Source organism: Monodon monoceros, unplaced genomic scaffold (genome assembly GCF_005190385.1).
Source record: "Monodon monoceros isolate NGI ecotype Baffin Bay Population unplaced genomic scaffold, NGI_Narwhal_1 Super_Scaffold_6, whole genome shotgun sequence".
Taxonomy (NCBI): Eukaryota; Metazoa; Chordata; class Mammalia; order Artiodactyla; family Monodontidae; genus Monodon; species Monodon monoceros.
In genome coordinates this window covers 78,352,535-78,380,422 of record NW_021703783.1, presented here as the reverse complement: position 1 = coordinate 78,380,422, position 27,888 = coordinate 78,352,535, and the positions used below count along the sequence as shown (strand labels likewise).

At 41.5% G+C, this 27,888-nt stretch overlaps 1 protein-coding gene across 37 annotated transcripts in view; it reads left to right on the top strand.

Annotated features, from left to right (window-relative positions):
• Positions 1 to 27,888, top strand: part of ANKS1B (ankyrin repeat and sterile alpha motif domain containing 1B) — a 1,184,309-nt gene that overhangs the window by 1,078,055 nt on the left and 78,366 nt on the right. For 20 of the 37 annotated variants that reach the window (XM_029204271.1, XM_029204270.1, XM_029204269.1 and 17 more), the window contains 2 exons: positions 6,107 to 6,214; positions 8,483 to 8,662. The exons of 5 other annotated variants lie outside the window; for them this stretch is intronic. In XM_029204271.1, coding sequence (XP_029060104.1) covers positions 6,107 to 6,214; positions 8,483 to 8,662 — 288 coding nt within the window. Of the gene's footprint in view, positions 1 to 6,106; positions 6,215 to 8,482; positions 8,663 to 27,888 lie in introns of those variants that run through there. 12 more of the 37 variants (XM_029204282.1, XM_029204292.1, XM_029204283.1 and 9 more) reach the window with 3 other exon arrangements.

The window sequence follows — 27,888 nt, the reverse complement described above, 5'->3', positions numbered from 1 at the left end:
CAGTTAACTTTTCACCCAAGCAGTGATGAAAACCATACAGAATTCTTTTCTACCACAGTAACCATTGCTCCAGCTTTTTGAAAACTGAAGGTTTACAGACTGACTGCTCATGAATTACGGTGCCTGGGGCGGCAGGATCTCACTGTTTCCCTGTCTGCTTACAACGATGCTCAGATGTTAAGCTGTTCTCACTCCAGGCAAACCCAGCTGCCTTTGGACTTAACTCCTCCATAACGACTATCTTTCTTTGGAATAGTCTCTCCGTTGTTTTGCCAGTCGGATTTCTTACTGTCAACTTGGGAGTTTTGAAGCCAAATGTCACCCTCCCTACCTCTCTAACATTAGTCAACTTGAATTGAATCTTAGGTTCATGAGGACTTCTTGTCCTTTGTGTGTATATGCATTTCATGAGGAATTCTGTAAGGTACGCCCACCTGAGCTCTTTTGGCTTGAAGCTTTAACCCTGCCTTGAGCCTTGTCCAAAACTGAAACTGTATTATTTTAATGTTTTCAGATGATCGAGACCCAGTATAAATGTTTCGAACATGATAACTCAAAATAAAAATCACCGTCTTAAGAAGCATCATAATGTGTAACTAATAGTGTGGCTAAGACCAAACAGTATAGAGGTTGATAGCAAGAAGAAGAGTGTGGTGAGTGGTAAAGAGCAGGTTAAGAATCAGGTGCAGATCCCAGACAGGATACCTGTTAGCAGTGAGACCTTCAACACATTCCTCAATATTTCTAAGTCTCAGGTTTGGTATCTCTAAAATGGGAATGATACTGTTATAAGAATCAAATGAGATATTTACACATATATAGTACACTTGGAACAATTTCTGGCACACCTGGAACATAGCAGATGTTCAATAAATGTAATTATCAGTATCTTCTGTGATATGGGATCATTTCTGGACTTCCCTGGCGGCGCAGTGGGTAAGAATCTGCCTGCCAATGCAGGGGTTCGAGCCCTGGTCCGGGAATATCCCACATGCCCCGAGCAACTAAGCCCGTGCACCACAACTACTGAGCCTGTGCTCTAGAGCCCGCGAGCCACAACTGCTGAGCCTGCATGCCACAACTACTGAAGCCCGTGCGCCTAGAGCCCATGCTCCGCAACAAGAGAAGCCACCAGAATGAGAAGCCCGCGCACTGCAACGAAGAGTAGCCCCCGCTGACTACAACTAGAGAAAGCCCGCGCGCAGCAGTGAAAACCCAACACAGCCAAAATATAAATTAAAAAAAAAAAAGGATCATTTCTAATATAGAAGGAGAGTTACCCAGGCGTTCTTGACATGAACCATCACTCTGTGTTAATTTGTTCATTCTGTCCACCCATCTGTCTGTTTCCCTCTTCGGGCTAGTTGTGGTGGAGGAGGCATCAATGGAGTTTAGTGTGGAGGAGGGCCTCAGCTTACCTCCTATTGGAGATTGAATGGTGGGATGGGAGAATAGGATGCATTCTTTTAGATTAGGTCTGCTATTAAACTAATAGCTAGAAACCAGACCCATTACTACCAGTACATGTCACTTCAATGAGGGTTTTTCCAAGCTTAACCACATCTCATGATGCAAGGCACCAGCATATTTGTTTGACATCATTAACTTTATGAAAATGACCAAGTCCCTGTTTTTCCAGGTCAGATTTCCTTGCATCCTTAGAGACCATTAGCTGGAATGAGCACACCGTGAGATTGTGTCTTCTATGTGCCGGCACCATGCTGATTATTCTCACAGTTTCACTCTTCATCTTTCCAACAACATTTGAGATTGGCATTAACTTCCTTATTTTATAGGCAAGAAAACTGGGATCAAAGGAATCAGGTAACTTGCCCAAAACTGAGCTGTCAGAGAGTAAACCAAAAGCAGCAATGGAAGTTACGCCAACTCAATTCTATCACAGTTACTTGTTATTTAGTGTCAGTTTTTTGTCAGAATAATTTTGAGTGGCTTTATTGCTATAAAAACATTTCTTGGCGGCTTCCCTGGTGGCGCAGTGGTTGAGAATCTGCCTGCTAATGCGGGGGACACGGGTTCGAGCCCTGGTCTGGGAGGATCCCACATGCTACGGAGCAACTAGGCCCGTGAGCCACAACTACTGAGCCTGCGCATCTGGAGCCTGTGCTCCGCAACGAGAGAGGCCGCGATAGTGAGAGGCCCACGCACCGCGATGAAGAGTGGCCCCCGCTTGCCACAACTAGAGAAAGCCCGCGCACAGAAACAAAGACCCAACACAGCAAAAATAAATTAATTAATTAATAAACTCCTACCCCCAACATAAAAAAAAAAAAATTTCTTGGGACTTCCCTGGTGGTCCAGTGGTAAAGAATCCGCCTTAAAATGCAGGGGATGTAGGGCTTCCCTGGTGGCGCAGTGGTTGAGAGTCTGCCTGCCGATGCAGGGGACATGGGTTCATGCCCCAGTCCAGGAAGATCCCACATGCCGCGGAGCAGCTGGACCCGTGAGCCATGGCCGCTGAACCTGCGCGTCCGGAGCCTGTGCTCCACAGCGGGAGAGGCCACAACAGTGAGAGGCCCGCGTACCACAAAAAAAAAAAAAAATGCAGGGGACGCGGGTTCAATCCCTGGTCGGGGAACTAGGTTCCCACATGCCACGGGGCAACTAAGCCCACGCGCCACAGCTACTGAGCTTGCGCGCCTCAGCTAGAGAGCCTGCATGCTGCAAACTACAGAGCCCACGCGCTCTGGAACCCATGCACCACAACTACAGTGCCCACGTGCCCTGGAGCCCACGCGCCACAACTAGAGAAGAGAAAACCCACACACCACAACTAGAGAGAAGCCTGCGCGCTGCAACGGAAGATTCTACATGCCTCAACGAAGGTCCCACGTGCCACAACTGAGACCTGATATGGCCAAAAATAAAAAATAAATAATAAATCTTAAAAACGTATATCTTTAAAAAAACCCAAACATTTCTTAGCAGGTTTTAGGGGCCCAAGGCAGCACCATCAGCATCAGGTTCAATTCCCTGCTGAGAGAAAGGCAGTGGGGATTTTGGGGGAGGAATTTATATCTAATAGAAGCTTTGGCAAAGTAATTGAGAATAAGAATAAAAGGGAATAAGAAAATGTAGTGGTTTTTAGACTTGCAGATACACTTGAAAAGGTTAATGTTGTAATTTTCTGAAATGGAGGAATTCTTTGATTTTGATGCTTAAAAAAAAAGAAACAATGAAAGAATATAAGGGTATTTCTCTGGATTGTATGAACAGTATTGCCTGCAAGTAATCAGCCCGCGGACCACACTTAGCGTATTTGTAAATCACCTGAAAAAAGGAGTATATGGTGAAATTCCCAAATTTGCAAGAACTACTAAGCTCCTCTGGGTAGTGAAATGCCAAGCTGGCTAATATGAATATAGAAGGATAACACAGGGTTACATGAGTGGGCAGAAGGATGGCAGATGGGCTTCTGCATGGACAACTGTAAGATAAGGAATGTAGGGAGAAATCATTCAAACCATCCTTCCAAGATTAAAGGGCTTTCAACTATCAGCTATAACAAAATGAAGAGGTTTTACAGTCAGTGTATATTTTTGTGCCTAGTTATTCCTACTGCAGCTAAAAAGCCAGCCCCAAATCAGGAGTGCTTAGAAAGGGCATTTTTAAAGGGGCATTAAAAGCAGGAAATAGTAGCCCACTCATAAGGCCGTGGTTCACTTATACCTGGAATGTTGTGAGTAATGTGTTCAGCAGACCTGAAGCATTTGGAATACAGGAGGAGAAGGTACAGAGAGAGTGGACTAAAAGGACTGCTTTATGAAAACAACCTGCAAAGATGAGAGGCTTTATCAGCCTGGGAAGATGAAGGTTTGTAAAATCAGAGGGATGTGGTGCAGGTAGACACACGCTGATTAACATTTACCATCCCCATCTTCGACAGACATGGGTCAGGGAGTGAGTATAAAAGGAATAGAGCAAATTTGTGGTTATCAGAGGGGAAACATGGTGGGGTTAGGGATAAATTAGGAGTTTGGGATTAACATATACACACTACTATATATAAAATAGACAGCCATCAGGGACCTACTGTATAGCACAGGGAACTCTACTCAATATTCTGTAATAACCTATATGGGAAAAGAATCTGAAAAAGAATGGATATATGTATATGTATAACTGAATCACTTTGCTGTACACCTGAAACTAACACAACATTGTAAATCAGCTATACTCAAATATAAAATAAAAATTAAATTAGAAATTAAAAATAAAAATAAATTTGGGGGCTTCCCTGGTGGCGCAGTGGTTGAGAATCTGCCTGCTAATGCAGGGGACACGGGTTCGAGCCCTGGTCTGGGAAGATCCCACATGCCGTGGAGCAACTAGGCCCATGAGCCACAACTACTGAGCCTGCGCGTCTGGAGCCTGTGTGTCTGGAGCCTGTGCTCCGCAACGAGAGGCCGCGATAGTGAAGAGGCCTGTGCACCGCGATGAAGAGTGGCCCCCACTTGCCACAACTAGAGAAAGCCCTCTCACAGAAACGAAGACCTAACACAACCAAAAATAAATATAAAAATAAATAAAAAAGATTACTATTAAAGAAAACCAGACATCCCAAGTTAATGAATTTAAAAATAAATAAATAAAGTTTTAATTAAAAAATAAAAGGAATAGAGCATCATGCTAGTTTAAAGTTGAAATCAGATTAGGCAGAAAGGCCAATAGGCTAACTGACAAATAGGCCAATAATAGTTCAAGGTAGCTCAGGATGAGTGCCAAGGAAATGCCCACTTCAACCCCTTAAAACTTGAAAAGAGAAATTTTTTTAAAAATCATTTTCACAATGGGTCATTTACTTTGGGAACTAGTTACTCAACAAGGGTTGTTCTATCCTGGTACTACATTTGTGCAGAAAGAGGTGAATATATTTCTTATGAATGGATTTATAATTTGTTGTTTTAAAAAAGTCAGTAATATTTGGAGATATGCCCAAACTTTGCTGTTTGCCTTGGCGTAAAACAAGTTTTGGAGTCAGGCAAACCATATTCAAATCCCAGAGCCACCACTTACTAGCTCTTAGGTGGGCTACTTAACCACTCTGAACCTCAATCTCCTCCTCTAAAGCAAGAAGAACACCTTCCAGTTAGGAATGTTGGGATGAAGGAAAGTAACATTTGTAAAGCTCTGGGAAGGGCTGAGGACAGAGGCTGTCTGCAAGGCTTGGTTTCCTTTGTTATCTCTTCTACACTATGCCCTTTGCAGCCCTGTCAGACTCAAAAATCCCATCCTGGGGAGTCTCTGGTCAGGCAGTACTTGATTCTAATCCTACTTTGCTACTTTCATCTGTATTAACATTCATTCTTTCCTATTCATTGAGCCCCCACTATTTCAAACATTGGTTTAGGTGTTTGGGAAATAGTAATGATAAAGATATACCTGCTGTCTGGAAGCTTACCTGGGGGAGAGGGCTACACAAACACTAAACCTGCAAATAAAGTTATTTCAGAGAATTATATGAAGAGGATCACAGGGTAGAGTGTGACGGGGTGAGGGCTCAGTTCTTTTACAGAGGAGATGGGAAGGGCCTTTGTGAGAAGACAGATAACACTTAAGCAACGTCCAAAGGGATGAGAAGGTGTCATTTGAAAATTGCTGGGGAACATTCCAGGCAGATGGAGAAACAAGGGTGGAGGCCCCAAGGCCAGAATGAGTGTGGAATGTTCAAAGAACAGAGAAGGCTGGAGGGGAGAGAGGAGGGGACACAGAGAAAGACAGAGGGCAGGCAGCCTTGTTGGAACTTGAGGCCAGCTCAGGACTCAGATTTTATTCTGAGCCATAGGAAGCTATTAGAGGGACGAGGCTTGACTTCTACTTTGGAAGGGTCCTGTGGCTGCTTGGTAGAGGGTTAGACCCTAGGGCAGCCTGAGTGACAGCACTGTCCCTGCTTTCTCTTCCTACCCACACTGCCTTGCCATTCTGTTCCTCTCTCTCTGGATCCGAGGGGACACACTGATTTCACACCACATCTCTCCCGGTGCAGAGGTAACTTTGCACAGATCTCTTTCCGCTCCTTTATCTTTTAGGATACGTAAAAATTATTTTTCTCAAGTGAAATATTTAACCCAAATGTATGTCTTTTCAGGTTTTAAAAATCAATTTGATTGGCCACAGGAAACGTATCTTGGCATCTCTAGGAGACAGGCTGCACGACGATCCACCACAGAAGCCCCCTCGGTCCATCACCCTCAGGGTAAGTACCCAGCATGCTTGTTTTGTCCTCCACTCTTATCCTCGAAAATTATTTTGTGCCATAAAATAAAAATGATTGAAGCAGTGGGTCAGGAAGTACAGGCTGTTTTCCATGTAGCCTACCTCACCTGTATAAAAAACTATCTCGCCTTTGATAGTGTTTTCTACGACAAGATTTGTTTTTCTCGCTTGGTTAAATATATATTTTTGAGATTTAAATTAACATCTGAAAAACCACCACCTTTAAAGAACCTCTCCGCTACCCCGCATCCCACACACCCCTCTACACCAAGAGAAGAAATGAGTTTTCTGTCAAACTCCTCAAACCCACAGGTAGAAAATCGATGAGGACCAGAGTTAAGTAAAAGATCAATTTAAAATTAACCTTAGGGTCTTCTGTTTTTTAAGAAGTGAAAATTTTTCAGCTTTGCCCACTTCAAAAATTAAGAACAGAGAATCTAGAACTTTATTTAGTAAACTGTTTCAGCTGTATTTTAGAATTATGGGGTAGAAAAACTAGGAGGAAGAGAGAAATAAAGTGGAAGAGGAACGAAGGCAAGAAAGAGCAGAGGGAAGGAGACAGAGAGAAGATTGCCAGGCAGAATGGCAGCGGAAGGAGTAGCCAGTGGTCGCTGATGTTCATGAGGCCTGTAGAAACGTTTCAAAAATTTACCATAAAGGCAGGATCACCATGACCAGTTGGAGAGTTCCAACTCTGTTCTCTTTATTGAGTCCTGCACTTGCTTGCTTCTGATTCCTTTTCTGCAAGTGTCAGAAAGGGTAGTGATAATAAACGAACACAAAAGTAGCACTTAGATGTCACTGCCAGCGATGAAATGCAGTTGAATGCCTCTTATCAGTGGACTTCAGCAAACAGTAACTACTGTCAGTATCACAGAGGATCGAGCAGGAGAGGAGCTGTTAAGATTTTAAAGCTGATTCAGTTTTAAAGGAAAAGAAAATACACAAAGACTTCAGGAAATGCAAGAGAATTGGCTCCAGGAGGGCCATGAGGAAAACTGACGATTGGGACAGTTGGAATACACTGGTTTATTTGGAGGCTAGTGAGGGCTTAGGGGGTAGTGAAGATAGAAGAGGACCTATTTCTCCCTCAGTAAGAAAAATAAATTGGGGGAAAATAAGGCTAGAAAGGGATTATCGTTTTTGCCTTTGTTTTGCTACACAAAAGAGGAGAAAGATACAGGCACCATCAGTGTAACCATCCTAAAATGACCCTCTCGAGGAGTAATTCCCTGCTACTTACCCTACTGTCTTTCCTTCCTCTGCTGAACCTCTCCCTCTGGCTCTCTGGAAGAGATTTAGGGAAACAACAGACAAATCAAAGACAGAAGTTCCCAAGAAAAAGTGTAGGACCTTAATCCATCAAAGGAGGTCCAGAACATCTTGGGGAGAAGTAGCCTGGAGAATCGGCACGATCCAATCCTCCACTTACTTGCACACATCAGAGCCCAGCTGTCTTCCCCCCTTTATCTTACTTCTTTTTTTTTTTTTTTTTTTTTGCGGCACGCGGGCCTCTCACTGTTGTGGCCTCTCCCGTTGTGGAGCACAGGCTCCAGACGCGCAGGCTCAGCGGCCATGGCTCACGGGCCCAGCCGCTCCGCGGCATGTGGGATCTTCCCGGACCGGGGCACAAACCCGTGTCCCCTGCATCGGCAGGTGGACTCTCAACCACTGTGCCACCAGGGAAGCCCCTATCTTACTTCTTGACCAGTTTCCCCCAATTCTCTTTGCCATTGAAGCCCATCCTCTGTCATTGCATGCATTGCTCTGCAGTCTGTGCGTATGACATGCCACTTCCATACTGTGTCCTCTTCCTGGCAGGGATTGCCAGGCCACTCGCTGATGGAGGATCAACACCCATGAGGTCCCACTTTAGCTTTCTTTTCATGGCATCTACCATGGTGAGGCCCCTCTGTCCACACAGAGACACAGTTCCTTCCCTTGTAAACACAAGTGATAGTGTCAGGGGTGCCCAACATGTGTGTGCCTCTCTCCTGGGATCATCCATGGTGCTGGCTTAAGAAAACAGAGCCTGATTGTTGATACTGTAAACCTTCAACCTGAAATGCTTAGTGGGGAGGTGTTGATTGTGCCATTAATGAAATGGTAGAATGTCATCGATTCCTTGGCAGTTGATTCAAAAATGACTCCCCACCCCCGCAGTGTATCTTGTCCGTATTTCACAGTTTTGAAACCAGAGGTCAGCCACAAGAGCACGGTATTTACTTCATGATGTATTTCCATTCAGGAACCCAGTGGTAATCACACTCCTCCTCAGTTGTCTCCATCACTTAGCCAAAGCACTTACACCGCTGGTGGCTCCCTAGACGTTCCTCACATTATCATGCAGGGCGATGCGAGGAGGAGAAGAAATGAAAACTACTTTGACGATATTCCCCGATCAAAACTGGAGAGGCAGATGGCCCAGGTAAGGTGTTCAAAGCGTCTGTGATGTTTTTGTCTTTCACCCATATCAAGTAATGCATTCCAGTTTTGGACAGTTGCTTACAATGGGTGCCTACTGTGCACCACGTAACTTGAATTTTACCATTTTATGCCATGACTTTCGTTCTCTGCTCAGTTGAACGAGAATGAAATGGACCTTTCTGGGAATGGAATGTATACACAGATCCCTGTTATCCATTTCTTTACTGAAGAAATTATGTCTGATCTCTTGGCACCCAGAAAGTCTTTGCCCTAAAGGGAGTAATACTGTGTAAGAATCAAATCATAATGAAAAAATAAATCATAAAAGTCTAGATTATAGAATGTAAATTGGTCAGATGACAGGGCAAAAGTTGGGGGTGGGGGAGTATTAACTCCGAGAAATGTGGTTCGTTTTCTCCCAAGTTTACACATTTGTGTAGAATTGTACAGTGGGGACTAGTTGCATCCATCTCGTACTGTCACCTTGAGTGGTTGAAAATGATGCTGCTGCCTGACACAAATAACTGAAGAGAGAGGTCTGTCCTGTTCAGACCTTTCCATGTTTTGGGCATCGATGTCCGTGTTTCACCTGTCCGCAGATTGCTGCTCAGGAACTCAGGTCAGCCATAACCAAATAGTGGTGCTCTTCCTAAAGCACATTCAGATGGGCAGCTAGCTCTGCAGTGTCACCCCGAGGCTCAGAGCTATGCATTTGTTGACAGCTGTTGGCAGAATCAACCCTTTTCATCCTCATTCTAGGTTCAGACTGAGCGTTGAGAGGCTTCTCTGCCTCCCACACCTAAGATGAGAATCTTGAGGTGAAAATTTGACTGCAATTGCGTTGCCTTGGTTGTTAAATATTTTCCTCAGCTGTTTGGTGAGATACTGTTTTTTTAAAGCCTTTGGTAAACATTCAGTGCTTGCCGCTCACGAAAGAAAAATGTGAAGAGAATGTTCTGGGAGCCATGGCTATTCTGCCTGCATATGCCCTGGAGAGAAGGGGTCTGAGATATTGTGTCTCCTTTCAACTTGCTCACTATCAAATTGTTCTCAGGGTTCTTTGTGCAAAGAATAGCAATGTTGGGATTATGGAGAATCTTTTATTGAAGGGAGGTGGAAAATGTGGGAGAGACAAGAAAAGAATAATTTTCCCTCTCTCTCTTGTTAAGTATTGTCTTTTAATCCTTATTACTGTTTTCACTGATGTTTTTTTTAAATAAAGAATCTAAAAGCTTTTTTCCCCAAGATGTTCATACATTTCCTGCTATTTGTTAGTATCTGTGGATCACATCTGTGGTTAAATTGCTCTAATGACAGTATTTCAGAGACATGGTTTGTTTTAACCTTGAACCATGTAGTCTTTATGTATTAATGCAAGCTGGGTCTTTCCTGGACCCTTTTCTTCCCTGAATAAGGGCGGATCATCCATTAACAAGCATTATCTGTTATTGACTGTGCCAAATTCAGCAACAGAATCACCTGTCTGAACTGCTCATGTAATTTATGCGAGTTCTCCACATAGTGCAGTTTTTTTCAGAGAGGAAATTAATTACTCTTTTGCCTGAGTATGCACACTCAGAGGTAATCTAGCAATTGCTCCCTTATGATCTTTGTGAGATTCACAACCTAGGGGCAGTATTACCGTCTGAAGAGCCTAGATCTTTTTCTTGTCATTCCAATCAGAATGCATCCCTTTCTGGAATTGCCTTGCCCTTGAGAAAATTGAATGAACTTTTATCTGGCCAGGTGAGAAAGGCCAAAATGCACAAAGAGAAATGAGGTAAGCAGTGGATGAGTTGGGGGCTATGGGAGGTCTGTGTGAATGTGCTTATTTCCCTCCTGTGTACTGTTCACAATGATCGGATGACTGATGGAGACCTAGGCCTCCATCAGCAGCCAGGAGCTTATTAGAAGCTTTCTAATATCCCACTGCTCAATACAGCACTTTTGCTGCAGAATAAATAGGAGATGGCACTACAGGAATCCAATCGATAAGAAAAAGGGATTCTGGGATTGCAGCTCTTTAGGCTGTGTTAATTGCAGTTTTTTATTTGTCTTGAGACTCTTTCCCAGTCTAGAAATGCCAGAAATCGTGGAGAAATGAATGGGTACCTTTTAAAAAATAGAACCATTTCAAAGCTTTAACCTGTCAAAATATGAAATACTCGGTAATTTTGTTGTTGAACAGTTTTATTTATGTGACTTTTTCACCACTCAGCCACCCAATTGATGTTTTTTCTTATTCTTCTGCTTCTGGTCATTTGCTGTAATAATTTTTGAAATCCGTTTGCTTTTTTTTTTTTTAGAACCCATCAAACTGTCTCTAGACCACATCTTCCCCAATGTTATGCCCTTAGCCAGTAAAGCTGAATTCAAGTTTTCTTCCTAAGGGCTTGAATTAGCAATTTTAGCAATTCAAATTCCTGTAAGCAAGCAGCTCCTTACACCTCCTTCCAACCAGGAGCTCAGTCCCTGAGGTTCCTTCCCAAGGGGTTTCTCCCAAGGGGCTTACTTGAGGTTGGGTAACGCTTGCCTAACCAGTCTGTTTCCCACTAAAAGGCAGAAGTCCACCTTCAGGCTTTCTTACTTACTTACTAAAAGAAAGGAAAATGCAATTAAAAGAAAATCACCTGGACAACTCCTTGTTCTCAGAAACCCCTTTACTGCTTCAAGTTTACCTGAGCCCCCAGAAGAGTGATTTGGAATTCTAGCCATAGGCCGGGAACCTTAAGTTCTTGGTGGCTGCAGTAATTCGTAGGAGCATAGCTTTTGCCCAGCAGATGTGGAAGTGCTTTAACTTGAAAAACCAATGCTGAAAGTTAAATTGAGATAAATTTAATGTCCATTCCACCTATTAAATTTGTTCATTAGCAAATATTTTTTTAAAAGGTGACACAGTGTTTGACTACTTGTTTTCAATTCGAACCAATGTTTAAAATACTTGTCTTGGAATCCAGAGGATTTTAAATAGCACGGGTATTGTTTGCTTTTATTCTGATGTAAGCAATATTGTGGCATCAAATTGTCTTAAATAAATATGTGAGAAACAAAATCAAATTCAGTACTGATAGGATTTTTGAAACCATGAAATGTAATGATGTAAACACATCTAAACAATGGATTGCCTATCATGCTGAAAACATAGCTTTCTAGCCTATAATTCTAAATTGGACTCAGCCCAGAAGTTCTGAAAGGCTCCCCTATTTCCATGTCCCTAATAAATAAATGTTGCATTCACATTTGTATAATAATACCTTAATGCGTATAGAGCTTGCTTTTAAATTTCCAAAGTACTGTCACATCTGTCATCTCATTTTAGCACAAACAAGGTATCCTACACAACTATTTATGTGTGTGTAGCACATGGCAGATCAGCTTTTAAGACCAAGTTCTGTGGAGATGAGATGGTAAGTGAAAATATGAAAAATAATAACAGAAGGAGGAAAAATATTTCCAGTATTTAGGACCTAATTGCAATATTTAGAAATTTTCTTGAGTGATATTTAGGAGAAGTCAAAACATTCTTAAAATGAATAATAAATGAGAGTAATGGAATTAATAAAGTTTAGGGACCACATTCTCCAAAGTTATGAAAAAAGGAAACGGAGTTTCCCAAAGTGAAACTTATAACCATTTATTTATAACCAAATACTTATGGAAAAATGAAATAATACTTCTATTTTCACAAAATAAAAAAGACTCCTAAACAGTAAGAGAAAACCCACACTACAGAAGTTCTTGTGTTTTGAGTGCTCTCGTCTAATTAGAAATATCAATATTGCCTGAGGCAGTTACCTTACCTGATGCTTAGAAACAGACATTATCCACATTTCAAAGACTGGGAAACAGAAATTATGTGACTTGGTGGGGGTAGCACAGCCAGAAAGAAACCAAATGAGAACTTGCCTGGGGCAGTATGTCAGGCACTAGAAAGGCTTTGTCTAAATTGCTTCTAAATCACTAGAAAGTTGATTCAGTTGAAAGTCTAATATATCTTGATCCAAACAGTATTACTTAATAAGTAGGACTAGATCAATTACTTCTTTATTTGAAAGCACTTTACATATTATATTAGTTCTACAAATGGTCGTTCTTTTGATTCTGTTAGAGGAAGAGAAATGGAAACTGGGCCACATAGAAGCCCTGCCATGGCCCCATCCATGTCTGACATTCCACATGCAGTATCTTATTTAAACCTCACAGCATCCCCTTCTATACTCAAGGAACCCAGCTGGGTGAGTGCTTTGCCTTGCAGCTGCTACATGGCAGAGCCAGGACTCAAGCTGTCTGCCTGACCATGTCCTGTTCTATGGCCCCTGATGCCTGGTGGGCTACTTCTATTTTAAAATGATATAGAATATCTTAGTAACAGTTCAATACATACTAATTTCCCATATGCTCTAACAGATTATACATACATAGGAACAGTGAGCAGAATGAGGATAAAATTGCTAGTTGTTTAGTGGAAACTTACTGAATCAGCTCATGGTTCTCACCATAAAACCTTTTTTTAAAAAAATACTTAATTTAAACAATTTTATTTTATTGAAGTGTAGCCAATTTACAATATCATGTTAGTTTCAGGTGTACTATGAGTCTGTTTCTGTTTGGAAAATAAGTTCACTGGTACCTCTTTTTTTTAGATTCCACATATAAGTGGAATCATATGATGTTTGTCTTTCTCTGTCTGGCTTATTTCACTTAGTAGGATAATAGTAGTAGTAGGATCATCTCTAGGTCCATCCATGTTGCTGCAAATGGCATTATTTCATTCTTTTTTATGGCTGAGTAATATTCCATTGTGTGTATATAACCACATCTTCTTTATCCATTCATCTGTCAATGGACATTTAGGTTGCATTCATGTCTTGGCTATTGTGAATAGTGCTGCTGTGAACATAAGGGTGCATGTATCTTTTTGCATTATGGTTTTCTCCAGATATTTGCCTAGGAGTGGGATTGCTGGGTCGTATGGTAGCTCTGTTTTTAGTTTTTTTAAGGAACCTCCATACTGTTCTCCATAGTGGCTCTACCAATTTACATTCCCACCAACAGTGTAGGAGGGTTCCCTTTTCTCCACACCCTCTCCAGCATTTATTGTGTGTAGATTTTTTGATGATGGCCATTCTGACCGATGTGAGGTGATACCTCATTATAGTTTTGATTTGCATTTCTCTAATAATTAGTGATGTTGAAGCATCTTTTCATGTGCTTTTTGGCTATCTGTGTGTCTTCTTTGGAGAAATGTCTATTTAAATTTTTTGTCCATTTTTTGATTGGGTTATTTGTTTTTTTGATATTAAGCTTCATGAGCTGTTTATATATTTTGGAGATAATCCCTTGTCGGTTGCTTTGTTTGCAAATATTGTCTCCCATTCTGAGGGCTGTCTTTTCGTTTTGTTTATGGTTTCCTTTGCTGTGCAAAAGCTTTTAAGTTTAATTAGGCCTCATTTGTTTATTTTTGTTTTTATTTTCATTACTCTAGGAGATAGATCAAAAAGGATTATTTGTAGACTTTTTGATGCTGGCCATTCTGACCAGAGTGAAGTCACACCTCATTGTAGTTTTGATTTGCATTTCTCTAATAATTAGCAATGTTGAACATTTTTTCATGTGCCCATTGGCCATCTGTATGTCTTCTTTGGAGAAATGTCTATCTAGGTCTTCTGCTCATTTTTTGATTGGATTGTTTGTTTTTTTGATATTGAGCTGTTTGTATATTTTGGAAACTGATCCCTTGTCGGTTGCATCATTTGTAAACATTTTCTCCCGTTCTGTAGGTTGTCTTTTCGTTTTGTTTATGGTTTTCTTTGCTGTGCAAAAGCTTTTAAGTTTAATTAGGTCTCATTTGTTTATTTTTATTTCCATTTTATTTCCATTCCTCCAGGAGATGGATCTAAAAAGATATTGCTGCGATTTATGTCAAAGAGTGTTCTGCCTGTATTTTCCTCTAGGAGTTTTATAGTAGCTGGCCTTACATTTAGGTCTTTAATCCATTTCTGCATTTCTACAGTGTTTATTTGTTGATCCTCTTAGTGGAAACCCTTCCTGCACATTTGGTAGAACTCTGCCCTCCTCCCATGTTTGTGAAAAGCTTTGTAGGTAGCTGTGGGGTTTACTGCATATACAGAGAAGTTCTTGCCTGTGAGGGTTTCTCCAATTAGTGGATGCTGTTTCCTTAGCAGCATCTTCAGTTGGAGTTTTGATTTGGTTTCTTTCAGGCTGTACCAAGTCATGCGATTTCTCTGAACTTCGGTTTCCTTGTCTCTAAAACATGGATAAAGACTGCCTGGCAGGCTTGTGTGTGTCAGATAATTTATGTTTAAGTATATTTTAAACTGTAAATCACAATGTATATATAGATAGATAGATGATATGACTATCAATTCAGATATATCATCTACCTGTCCCTAATTCAAAGGTCCCTGATTCATTGTAGGGCCAGTTAATGCCAAAGACATTAGAAAGGTAAGTGCTCAGATGGCTGTAGCATTCTATAAAGACCATCCTTTTGTTCCAGTATTATTTCCATACTTAGAATGTATATTGAGAATGGAATTGGAATTTTCCTCATTATTTTAATCGTATAAATATGAAGGCTGCCAAGGAGCATCTTTCATGATGGAAAAGGGATCTGTGAGATGATCACAAAGCCAGGGAAAGCAGAGGAGAGATGGAAGAGTCCTCTGCAAATTCAGCATACAAAAGTATGTAGCAAAGGATATCTTACAGTAATAACACGTTAATATTGTAACATGGTAAGAGAAAACATTAAGTGAGAAAGAAAGGATTGTTTTTGACTTAAATGAACTTTAAAACTTGTTTGAAATACAAAGTACACAAAATTGTTAACTAGAAAGCATGGATAGCCCCAAAATCCATGAGGCAAACACTGAGCCAGCCTCTGAGAAAGAAGGGAGTAATTTATTCTTCTTTATTTTCTCTGGGAAAGGAAGCCTGGTGTTCCTAGAAATTCTACCCACTGCTCTCATGTTATGGAATTTACAGAATCAGCCTTCAAAAAATGGTACAACTGTGTTGAAAAGAACGGCATTTTACAAAGCGACTTTTCCCCCACTAAACAAGTTTTATTACTGAGTTACGTTAGATTTTTTCAAATGTCCATGAGTTAGTGGCTAATTTTTAATTTAGATTTTCATCACCTCACCACTGCTCAGAAAAGTTCAGCGTCTCCGTGACTTCAAAATTTTTTTCCGTGAAGGTCTAAAGAGCAGCTTCTAATACTTGAGCACAGACAGATAATACATAACCCAAAAAAGAAGGTTAAAAATAAATTCAGTAAGCTCTTCCATCAGGAGCTTCCGATGTGACAGCTTGTTGAGTTGACAAGCTAACACACCAGCTTCAGTGATAACTTGGGATGTTGATGATATCTGTGCCCTGTTTCAAGCCAGGAACTCTGGACCGTCCACCATCTCTGCCCAAAGGCATCATGCCAAGCAAAAGTGGAAAAAGGTGCTTTCATACTTGGAATTTAAACCTGATGTGTTGTATACCTAGTTTGTTAATGTGGACGGTTAACTGCCTTTTCTCAAAATATATGCTCTCCCTATACTACAAAGCTACAGTAATCAAGACAGTATGGTACTGGCATGAAAACAGAAATATAGATCAATGGAACAGGACAGAAAACCCAGAGATAAACCCACGCACGTATGTCATCTTATCTTTGATAAAGGAGGCAAAAATATACAATGGAGAAAAGATAGCCTCTTGAATAAGTGGTGCTGGGAAAATTGGACAGCTACATGTAAAAGAATGAAATTAGAACACTCCCTAACACCATATACAAAAATAAACTCAAAATGGATTAAAGACCTAAATGTAAGGCCAGACACTATAAAACTCTTAGACGAAAACATAGGCAGAACACTCTATGACATAAATCATAGCAAGATCCTTTTTGACCCACCTCCTAGAGAAATGGAAATAAAAAGAAAAATAAACAAATGGGACCTAATGAAACTTCAAAGCTTTTGCACAGCAAAGGAAACCATAAACAAGATGAAAAGACAACCCTCAGAATGGGAGAAAATATTTGCAAACAAAGCAACGGACAAAGGATTAATCTCCAAAATATAGAAGCAGCTCATGCAGCTCAATATCAAAAAAACAAACAACCCAATCCAAAAATGGGCAGAAGACCTAAATAGACATTTCTCCAAAGAAGATATGCAGATTGCCAACAAACACATGAAAGGATGCTCAAGATCACTAATCATTAGAGAAACGCAAATTAAAACTACAATGAGGTATCACTGCACACCAGTCAGAATGGCCATCGTCAGAAAATCTACAAACAATAAATGCTGGAGGGGGTGTGGAGAAAAGGGAACCCTCTTGCACTGTTGGTGGGAATGTAAATTGATACAGCCACTGTGGAGAACAGTATGGAGGTTCCTTCAAGAACTAGAAATAGAATTACCATACGACCCAGCAATCCCACTACTGGGCATATACCCTGAGAAAACCATAATTCAGAAAGAGTCATGTACCCCAATGTTCATTGCAGCTCTATTTACAATAGCCAGGACATGGAAGCAACCTAAGTGTCCATCGAGAGGTGAATGGATAAAGAAGATGTGGCACATATATACAATGGAATATTACTCAGCCATAAAGAGAAATGAAATTGAGTTGTGGTGAGGTCGATGGACCTAGAGTTTGTCATATAGAGTGAAGTAAGTCAGAAAGAGAAAAATAAATACCGTATGCTAACACATATATATGGAATCTAAAAAAAACAGGTTCTGAAGAACCTAGGGGCAGGACAGGAATAAAGATGCAGACGTAAAAAATGGACTTGAGGACACGGGGAGGGGGAAAGATAAGCTGGGCCGAAGTGAGAGAGTAGCATTGACATATATACACTACCAAATGTAAAACAGATAGCTAGTGGGAAGCAGGTGCATCGTCCGGGGAGATCAGCTCGGTGCTTTGTGACCATCTAGAAGTGTGGGATAGGGAGGGTGGGAGAGAGGCTCAAGAGGGAGCGGTTATGGGGATATATGTATGCATATAGCTGATTCACTTTGGTATACAGCAGAAACTAACACAACGTTGTAAATCAATTATACTCCAATAAGGATACTAAAAAAAAATTTTTTTTAAGTTTATATATATGCTCTCCCCTTGACAACTTTGGTGCTGGAAATTCCAGTATGATTATCGTCTTATGGGCAACATTGAAGTGTTACCATCTATCCTGTACCACAGTCAAAAAATAATAATAATAGGAAGAAGTGGGAGAATCACTCAGATGGAGTCGCTTTTACGTTTTGATACTCACGTTACAAGTCTCAGTTCTTTCATTCTCTGTCAAGTCCATCAGTGAGGCACATTAGATGACCAGGAGTTTGTTCTGACTGACGCAATCAGACCTAAACACCTCCACTCTCTCTGCTAGGGAAGCTGTGATGTCTCCACCTACCCATCATGTGCTGGTACTTAACCAAGGAGAATGTTTCCAGTTAAAACCAGATCACGGATTTTTTTTAAAAACATGAACAGAAAGGATCCTATTTTCAACTGAATAAATAATAAATCGGACAATATATAAAAACCCTGTTTTAGTGGAATTGACCTTGTGATATTTCGTGGTGCCTTAGGCTGGCTGACATTGAGTGGCATGTTTGCAGAGAGGCACACCAGGCTATCTTTTTCCACTTGTTAAATTTTTGGAATGTTTCTTATTAGATTCAGTCCAGTTCTTGGGTCCACAGGTCAGTGTTGGCTCTTATAATCTGACCTTGATATGTTTTCAAGGGTAGGAGAATTCTCTTCTTTTCTCCTTCTTCCTTTTCTTTTTCCAGTATTAAAGAAAATAAAGGGAAGGTGTTTAATGTCTAGAGGAAATGGGGCTTCTTGTGCGGTCCTGTCTCAGTTACGTCCGTTTACGTATGACTAAAGTAATAAATCAGTAGGGACTCTTCTGAATGCATGCAGGTAACAGAAATCCAACTCAAGATGTCTTAAGCAGAAAAGGGCACATACTTGGGTCATTTTTGGTACAAAGTCCTGGTAGCCTGGGTTCAGGTGCTCATATGACATCTTGGTCTCGGGCTCTTCATGTCTTAGCTCTGCTGTCCTCTGGGTTGGCTCTTTTCCCAATCAGGCTTTCTCTACATGAGGGGAGTTTCGAGTCCAATTCCTGTTAAACTGGAACCTGTGAGAAAGAGGGCTTATCTTACCAAGGGTTCCCCAAAAAGCCCCAGGATTGAGTCCCACTGGTTCAGATCAGGCTGGTTTGGCTCTTTTACGTGTCCTGAGCTAATCACACAGGAGAGGAGCATGTGTGTGTGTGTGGTGTGTGTGTGCATGGTGTGTGCGTGGTGTGCATGTGTCTGTGTGTGTGTGTGAGAGAGAGAGAGAGAGAGAGAGAGAGAGAGAGAGAGAGAGATGCGATTAGCCAGGCATAGGTCACATGCCTGGAGATGGTTTTAGCTCCACCTGAACCACAGGAACTGAGGGATGGCAAAGAAACTCCTCCTGTGGACAGGCTTTCATGAGCAGAAGTGGCCATGGTTTCTGGGCAGACAGAAATAGCAGTGGTGGACACCTGATTAAACCCATTCTGACATCCCAATTCCAAGAATATCTGATCGACAATTGTTATATTACATGGGTATTCATTTCATTTTTGCATACTTGATTTGATGAGCTTTTTTAAAATACCAGATTTGAAGTAATGAGGTTAGAGTTAAAAATTCTGTCTCTGATATCTGATACCTCTGTAACCTTGAACAAGCCTCTTAGCTACTCAGAGCCTTAGTTTTCTCTTCCTCAAGTGAGATTAAGGCCCCCTCACATCGCTGTTGTGAGGCACAAATAAAGTAGTAGTTGTCACAGTAGTTTACAAAGTATGCAGGTCTACGTTTGGGTGTTTTTAGAAATTATTATTATTTTGAGATAACTCTAGCTTCCTTCTACACTATGCTTTTTCAACTGCAACTGGGAATAAATGCATTTTAAAGTAAAGCTCATAATATTTAGCTGTGTTTTACAAAACTATTTCTGTTTTCCAGCTGGTAGGCCCCAAACTAATACCTTTCCAGAGATGTGGAAACAATAGTTCTTAGGATTGCAAACACTGCACAGGAGGTTCCTATCTGTGTTATAACCTAGTTAGCATTGGAGCTCTTTGGAGAGGATTTATGGATGGTATCCATACTTAAGTACTTTTAAATACTTTATGAGTTAACATATATTAAAAATGTCATTATATTATATATTAAATTTTATTTTATTTCTCTTATAGTAAAGTGTATGAGTGCTAGGGGTGAGGCCTGACTCTTCCTTATTTTTTAATTCCCTGTAATAAGCATTCCATAAATACTTGTTGACCAGATTACTTTACACAGGTATTAGGCACCACAAAACCACAGGTTTCCAGGACTCCAGCTTAGACACAAACTGGGATGGTCTCAAATCTTTTAGAGAAACAAACTACCTGGAATAGTAGCATATCATCTGCCAAGCTTCGATCTGGTAGTTAGTTCATTGTCATTATCGTCAGAGCCAGCACTGATTAATACAACTTTAAAATGAGGAAACTGAGGCTCGGAGACTTTGTGTTGTTGACCCAAGGCCACAGAGATTGGAAGAAGCAGAGCCAGGATTTGAACCCAGGCTGTCTAGCTTCAGAGCCTGTGCTTTAACCACTGTGATGATGAACACCCTGGTTGTGTCTATAGCAGCAGACATGACACATTCTAAAAATTCTAGAACCCCAAAAGGCTTCAGTGCATTTTTTTTTTAGTCCTTTGACAAATTCTGTTACTAATATCTAATACTTTATGTAAGTGCAAAGTTAGTAGAGAATTGAACCTCTAAGGTGGTGTGGATAAACATTGTATTTAAAGAAGATCCTTTGCTCTTGACATCCAACTTTTCATTCTTTGCAAATCAGGGGTAGCAAACAATTGCTTCACATAACCAGTTGTGAAATGTTGTGACCACCCCCCCTTTCTGTATCGGTCTCTACTTTGAGGCTTGAATGTAGCATCACAAAAATTTATAGTAACTTGCAATATCTACATGCATTTATGGCTAGAGGATCCTTTTGTGCTTCTGTTAATGAAAAGCAGAGAACTTTAGGGTGGGAGGGGGCCAGAAAATGTGTCTTGATGCAGCACCCCTTCTAATACATCCTTAATAAACAGCCACAAGTTTATTCCTGAACTTGTCCCTGTAAGGCAGTCCCCACTTTGTGAGGCAGGCAGCCCCATCATCGTCAGAAAAGTTCTAATTAATAGAACTCTTGCCTTATACTGAATTGAAAGAAGCCTCCTTAAAGCTCCCATGTAGTTAGTTAATGCTATCTTCTGAAAACACGAAGAGTAAATCTACTCCCTCTTGCTGAGAATAGTTCTTTAAGACTAAAGACAATTTGATGTCTTCCCTTCACTATATTAACCACATCCACCTCTTGCCAATAGCATTCTGATAAGTGGGACGCAGGCTACACAGCATCCGGATTCCCCAGCTCTGGGCATGTCAATGCCGTTTTAGAACTTGGTCAATGCTCAATGTATCAGTGATCCTTCCCAACTATGTAATATGCTGCTTTTAAAAGTGTACCTCAAAAAAGTGTGCCTTTCAAGTAATTCCTCCAGTGTATTGATTTCAGTGCTGAACAAGGCAGAACTGAGGAAAAAGTTCTTCTGGTAGCCTTCTACCAGAGACCTCTTAGGCTGGCATCATGCAAGAGGATTAAATCGACCAGACCTTGTTTCCCCATACATTCCACAAGGAAAACATGAGGAAATAGTGTGGTCTCAATAAACATCATTGAATGAATGTCCTGTCCAATACCTCTCTTTTTTTTTTTTTACCAGAGGCAGGAACCAATGTTGAGCATATAGTTAATAAATGGGTTGAAATTTAAAAAATGACATTGTCGATTTACAAGAAAGGAACATAATGTATATTTTAAAGAGATGCTACAGGCAGAGAACAATTAGTACTTTGCAAAATGGAATTTCTTTGCAGCAGTTCATGTTATGATAAAAAGCAGATCGGTGCAGTTCTGAATGAGTGATTAATATTTCTGCTAATGGCCCTGAAAAATGTTTGTATCATGAGTCGTGGCATCCAAACTTTGAGGGAGAACAAGTAACATAGCCCATATTGCAAGAAACAGCATGATCCCAATTGACTTAAATTCCCTGCAACATCCAGGGAACCTGGGGAGCTGAACAGTAAGATCTGGATTGTATAGACAGTGTTCCATTTTTTTTCTTCTGCTCTGTTTTTTCTTTTCCTGTGAAGAGATTTCATAAATAATTGTGTAATGTCATTTAGGGCTACAACTGTCATATTAGGGAATGCAGGTTATGTATTATCTCTACAAATGAAGAACAGGTCACATGGCTATAGTTCTCTCCTATTTCAGCAGCTGAGAGCTTACTTTATGTGCTGTCAGTAGCAGAATCAGAGTTTACAGGGAAAGAGGGAAGAAAGATGGTGGGGGGTGGAGAAAAGGAGGGAGGAGTGGGGAGGGAAGGAGACAGGGAGGAGCGAAGCAGGGAGGAAGTGAGTGAGAGAAAAATGTAACTTTGGGCAGGCAGCAAGTAATATCAGAATTTGTATCATGTCAGCGTACTTACGATGAGACCGAATGTAGTGTTTACTTCCTCCCACTTTTGCTAGATTGATTCATTCTGATGCCAGCAATAATGGGTCACACATGGAAAAACAACTATTGGCCTGGCTTTTCACTTCCAGCAGGTGATTACCAATCTGTCCAAGAATTTCCCTGATACGGGGTCAAGTTCACAGTCATGAAGGTTTGAGAAGACTGCTCATCAGAAAAGTGAAGAAATGACGGGAAGCAGGATTTTTTAGCCCAGCATTCCCTGCAAATAAAATAGTTGATCCAAAACCTTTCACAGAAAGGGCCAGTGGTAAGAAAGCCTGAACTTGTGACGTTCACGACGTAGTTGAAGAGAAGAATCACACATGGTTGTTAGAGAGTGTCTACACATTGCAAAACACCCGTGAAGAGAGGAGGAGGATGGTTCCCACGTCTATGACGGTGGGACGGAAAAATAAGATGCTGGCCTGCGACTTCCGGGTAACTCAGGAGAGACAAAAGCTTCTTATTTCTGGTTTCCAGGCAGGGTTTGGTTGGTGCCCATGGAAGAGGAGGCTGCGAGGGCTGTCGCTGCTGAAGAAAAGAGGTGTTTTCTTTTGCATACGAGGTGTTTGGTGCATTGTTCCTTGACTGATCTGAATTTGTCTGACTCCATCCTTTGACAGATCTCATCTCGTTTTATTCTCTGCTCAAGGAGGCGCTGAGTTTGCTGGCTGCTGACCGAGGCTTCCTTTGTTAGGGTGCCCATTTTTCTTTTGCCTTTGAGGCTGTTTTGTTCTCTCTTCAAGTTTGTTTTTGTTTTATTTTAGAAGAGCTGTCATCCAAGAGAAGAAATGGACTTCATTACTCTTTTAACTTTCACTCTGAACCTTTCGGATTTCTTGTTAGATTCTTTCTGGTCAATTTCTGAACACCCCAAAGTGTGAAAAATTATGACAAACATAAGGGAGAAACAGAGGAAAAGCTTTCTTTTTTTTTTTTTTTCCCGAGCTAGAACAAGGCAGAAAATTTCATCTCTGATAGAATCTGACCAGAGGGCTCTATTCACACAAGCTTCTTTATTAAACTAGCTACACAGCATCGGCAGAATTCCGAAGGTTTTCAGAGCCTAATTGGTGTTACTGAGTGGGTGGAGCTCTCGCCCACTTGCTGCTTCTAAGGCCCATCAGCCTCTGAATCCCAGTTTGCCACATACTGGTCCTGACAAAGGAAAATGGATCATGTCCATAGCAATCCCTATTCCATAAACGTTGACTAAAAGCAGGGCTGACCCCTACTCACTTTGCGACCCATGCCTTGTACCCAATAGATGAGCAGTAATTATCTCTGGATGAATGTCAGGGTGCCAGGAAGACAGGTTCTTTTGCTGTAAACGTTTTTCCACATTTTCAATTTGTGCCTGAAAGAATAATCCCTTTGCAGCGTAGAAAGCATAGACTTAATTTGGATATAATATGCTGGGTTTTGGGGGAAGACTTCTCCAAGAAGGTGACACTGGAGTAGAACGTGAGGTATGGGAGCTGGTCCTGCAGCGTCTGGAGAAGGGGAAACAAGGGCAGAGGCTTTGAAGCAAAAGTGTGCTTTGCTGTCCAGAACCGAATGAGCAAGAGAGCAGAGAGGTAAGGGCGGGCGTGGGAGCCGGAGGATGGAGATCCTTGCCGGCCATTATTAGGACTCTGAATTTTCTTCTGAGTTAAATGGAGCAGAACAGCATGATCTGGCTTTCATTTTAAGTGGATCATTTGGGCTGTTGTACTGAGAATAAACACTAAGGGGGCAAGGATGAGAGCAATGAGTTTGGAAGCCTAATGGAAGAATCCAAGTGAGAAAAGGTAGTGACTTGGACCAGGTAGTGATAGGAGGGTGAGAAGATTTTAGAAGTAGATTCAGTAGGATTTGCTGCTGGAATGAATGTGAAATGTGAGCAAGAGGACGACCCCAACTGGAAGACGAGGGTTGCCATTTGGTGAGATAAGAAAGCTTACAGGGAAGGTGAGGTGATCCGGAGCTTGGTTTGGGGCATTTAAGGTTAGGATACCTCTTAATCATCAAGATTAAGAGAGGTGTTAAGAAGGCAGCTGGATGTCTGAATCTGGAGTTCAGAGGAGAGATCTGGGCTGGAGACGTAAGTTTGGGAGCCAGGACAGGATGAGACCGCCTGGTAAAGCCAGAGAAGGAAAAGGGATTGAGGTCTGATGCTCCAGGGACCAGAGGATGATAGGAGCCAGCAAAGGAGGCTAAAAAAGGAAGGAGTGATCAAGTGTCAGGAGGTCAAGGAAAATGAACAGTTGGATTTGACAAAATGAAAAAAGCAGTTTCGGCAGAGTAGGCTCAGGTGAGGACAGGAGAGGGGGAAGCAGAGACCATATAAATACTTCTTGGGGGGATTTGCTTCTTAAAGAACAGGAATTGGAGCAGGAGCTCGGGGAGAATGTTGGGTCAAGGAAAGGGGCTTGTTTGCTTTTAATGGAAGATGTTTCAGTACTTACAGGGAATGTTCCAGTAAAGAAGGGAGAACAGATGGTGAAGGAGAGAGAATTTATTGTAAATTACTGGGTTGCTACCAACTGAGCAAAAAAGAAGTCAACCTTTAGGAGAAAGACTTTGGATATAGGTAATATGCTTTTTAGTTTGTTACTAGATTTGAATGCAAATGTGTGGTATTTTCTGAACTGTATTCGTGGTAACCTGAGATACATAATGGTAACAATAGCAATATGTGTGTTGCATTTTAAGAAAAACATTTCCAGAATCAGGAGAGAGGTCTGAACTCATGATAAAATTGTGTACCTCTAAAAGTGTGCTAACTTCATCACCAAAGAAATAAACATTAAATTATTGATATCTCAGTTCTAAGATCGCTATACCTTAACCCCCATTTATTTGGATTTCATGGTAATTCAAGTTCAGATCAACTAAATTAAGCTTCACAATGTATGAGGAAAAGGAACTGAGAGAAAATTAATAAGCAAATGAAATTGCAAAGGGTGTTTACCATCCTTTTACAGAATTGTTTCCAGGCTCGTACAAGCAGCTCTTTAGCATATAGGTGTGCCTCTCTCTTCAACAAAGTCAGCGGTGCTTTTTCAGCCTTTATCAGGAAAAACGAGACCATCTCTAACAAGAAGTCTGCAAGGTTAATCTCTGGTGCATTTTGCCAGAAGTGTGTTGTCAGTGATGTAGTTTACTGAAGGCACAAGTGGCAACAACAAAGTAGATCAACTAAACGTGATAACGAAGAGCAGTAATTAATGTTCCTATGGTGCTTGACCATTTGCCAAGAAATATTGAACACATTCTGTGATTCCATTCACTCAGTCAATACGTTTGATGGCTTCTGTATTCCAGGTCCTAGAAACAGAGATGTGAAAAAGTTCCCTCTCGCGTGAAGCTTAGCACGAGCCACACGACAACCTGATGAAATAAGCAGGCCAAGTGCTATTATTATTCTTCTTCTTTACACATGAGGACATTCTAAAGTTTAATTAAAACTTAGATTTAAATCACTTCTGTTCTAGGAATTGGGTCCCCAGATGAAGTTTCCTCACTGCTATTTTCTTTCTAAAAGCTTTTGAACACTCTGTACTTCAATGCATGTTGTACCCTGAAGTATTATCTTCATAAATGTAATGAAATTCTGCAGGGGAAACTCTTTTGCATTTAAAAAATTCATTCCAACACTCAGCCTGGTAACCATGTGTCTAGAAGAAGAGCCATTTCATGTTATGAAGACACCAATTACAGCTGGTCTACCTTAAGCTACTGCTCTTACGCGCCTGGTAAAGTCTTTGCTACCGTCAGAATTACTGTGATGTCTGGCATGTATCAGCTTTTTAAAAAACAATCTCCATAACTAAAATACAATTAACTGCCTTTATTTCAAACTCTGTTTTTTGAATCTGACTTTTTACCATTTGCACTGAGGCACATAGTTATTGGAAATGAGAGAGGATTTCCTTTATCAAGTTTGAACATACCTTATAAGTGAAAAATAGTTATTGTAACACCTTTAAAAGGTATATAAGCCACATGGGAACTCTCTCCAGTGTATATGACTAGAGGTGGGTTTTATTTCTTCACTGAGAAAATCTTATATGGATTTTTAAAAATGAAAATAATTATGGCACAAGACCCTCCCTTCCCTCCTTAACTCTCTGGTAACTTCTGTGACTGTTGGAAGATATATTCATGTAACAGGATGCTAAGGAGGAACTTGCCTGTAGGTACTAAGTATTGCACGTTCTAAAGAGAGAGCTGCTGATAAGGGAGCCAGACACCCTACTTGGAATTTACCAACAGGTGGCGAACCCTGCCCTGCACAGTCAGCCTCCTGTCCACAGAGTCAGAAGATTGGTGCTGGGGGCGGGCCAGGGGGGCAGAGAATTGTCTGAGCCACTGTGGAAAGAACCGAGGCTTCTCCTCCCTTCCCATGGGAAGGGGAGAGAGCTCATCCCCGTGCAACCCAAGCCTAAGGAGAAGGTCTCCAAGAGGAATGCTCACCCGAAGTGAGGGAACCAACCAGAAGGGGAAACTGGTATCTCTCTCCCTAGGTGAACTTCTGGGAGCAGATGCACATAAACCAACCTGAACTGAGGAAGAGAGAACTGGAGGGAGATGTCCTGGCAGAGAGGAGGACTGGTCACAGAGCAGAGTGCTCTGCATGGCAAGGATGTATATATGTGCTGTGGATGAGCGGTCAGGAGGCGGGGCTTGTGCACGCTCCCCTGCACCCCACCCAAGGGGCGTGCACGTGTCCTACCTAGGAAGGCTGGATGGGGTTGGGGAAAGTCAGGCTAGAGCCAGATTTCTCACATCAGGGACTGTGCAGTAGGGACATCCCTCCCCAGCAAAGACCTCCAGAGAACCTCCACAGCTACGGTAGAACCCAGGGCGGGGCAGCTCCTATAAGAAGGATCAGAGACCGAGTTAGTGTTACCCTGAGAAGCAGTGACAACCAGCAGGGAGAATTCAGCCACTGCCAAGTAAGAGAGAGGCCCTTGTCCTTCTCCTGTATCCTCCGGCCCAACTAAGTGCATGAAGGAGGTTGAGCTTGGCGTGGGGGACATCCAAGGAGGACCATGCCACCCTACCTCGGGTTTCTTTAAGCCTCAGGACTGGCGTGTGGTGGGGAAGGGCAAAGTTTGAATCATAAATGGTATTGGAGTTTTATAAAAAAGTGAATTCTTCATAACTCAAAGTGACCAGGAGGTCATGCAGGCTGCCCAGAATGTCAATTGGCCTGTTGCCCACCAGGGAGGAGGGACTGGGCATGACCCATTTGGGAGGAGTTGACTGGAAAACAAAACTTTTAAGGTATTTAAACCCCTGTGGAGTTGAGACTGTTCCATGAACTGGCTCCATTTATATATATTTGTTTCAGGATTAGTAAACAGCCTCCATATAACTGAATATTCTCTCCGTCTTCTGGTGAGGTCAGTACTGGGCTGGCATTCCTCCCTAGCCATCCTGGCAGGCTGACACGTTGTGACACTTCCCTGTGTGACCACAGCAAGCCACTTAACCTCTCTGAATGTCCTTCTCTTCATCTGGCAGATGACAGGTGATCCCTGGGTTACTTCTAGCACTAAAAGTCTGAAAGTTGTAGAAGATGT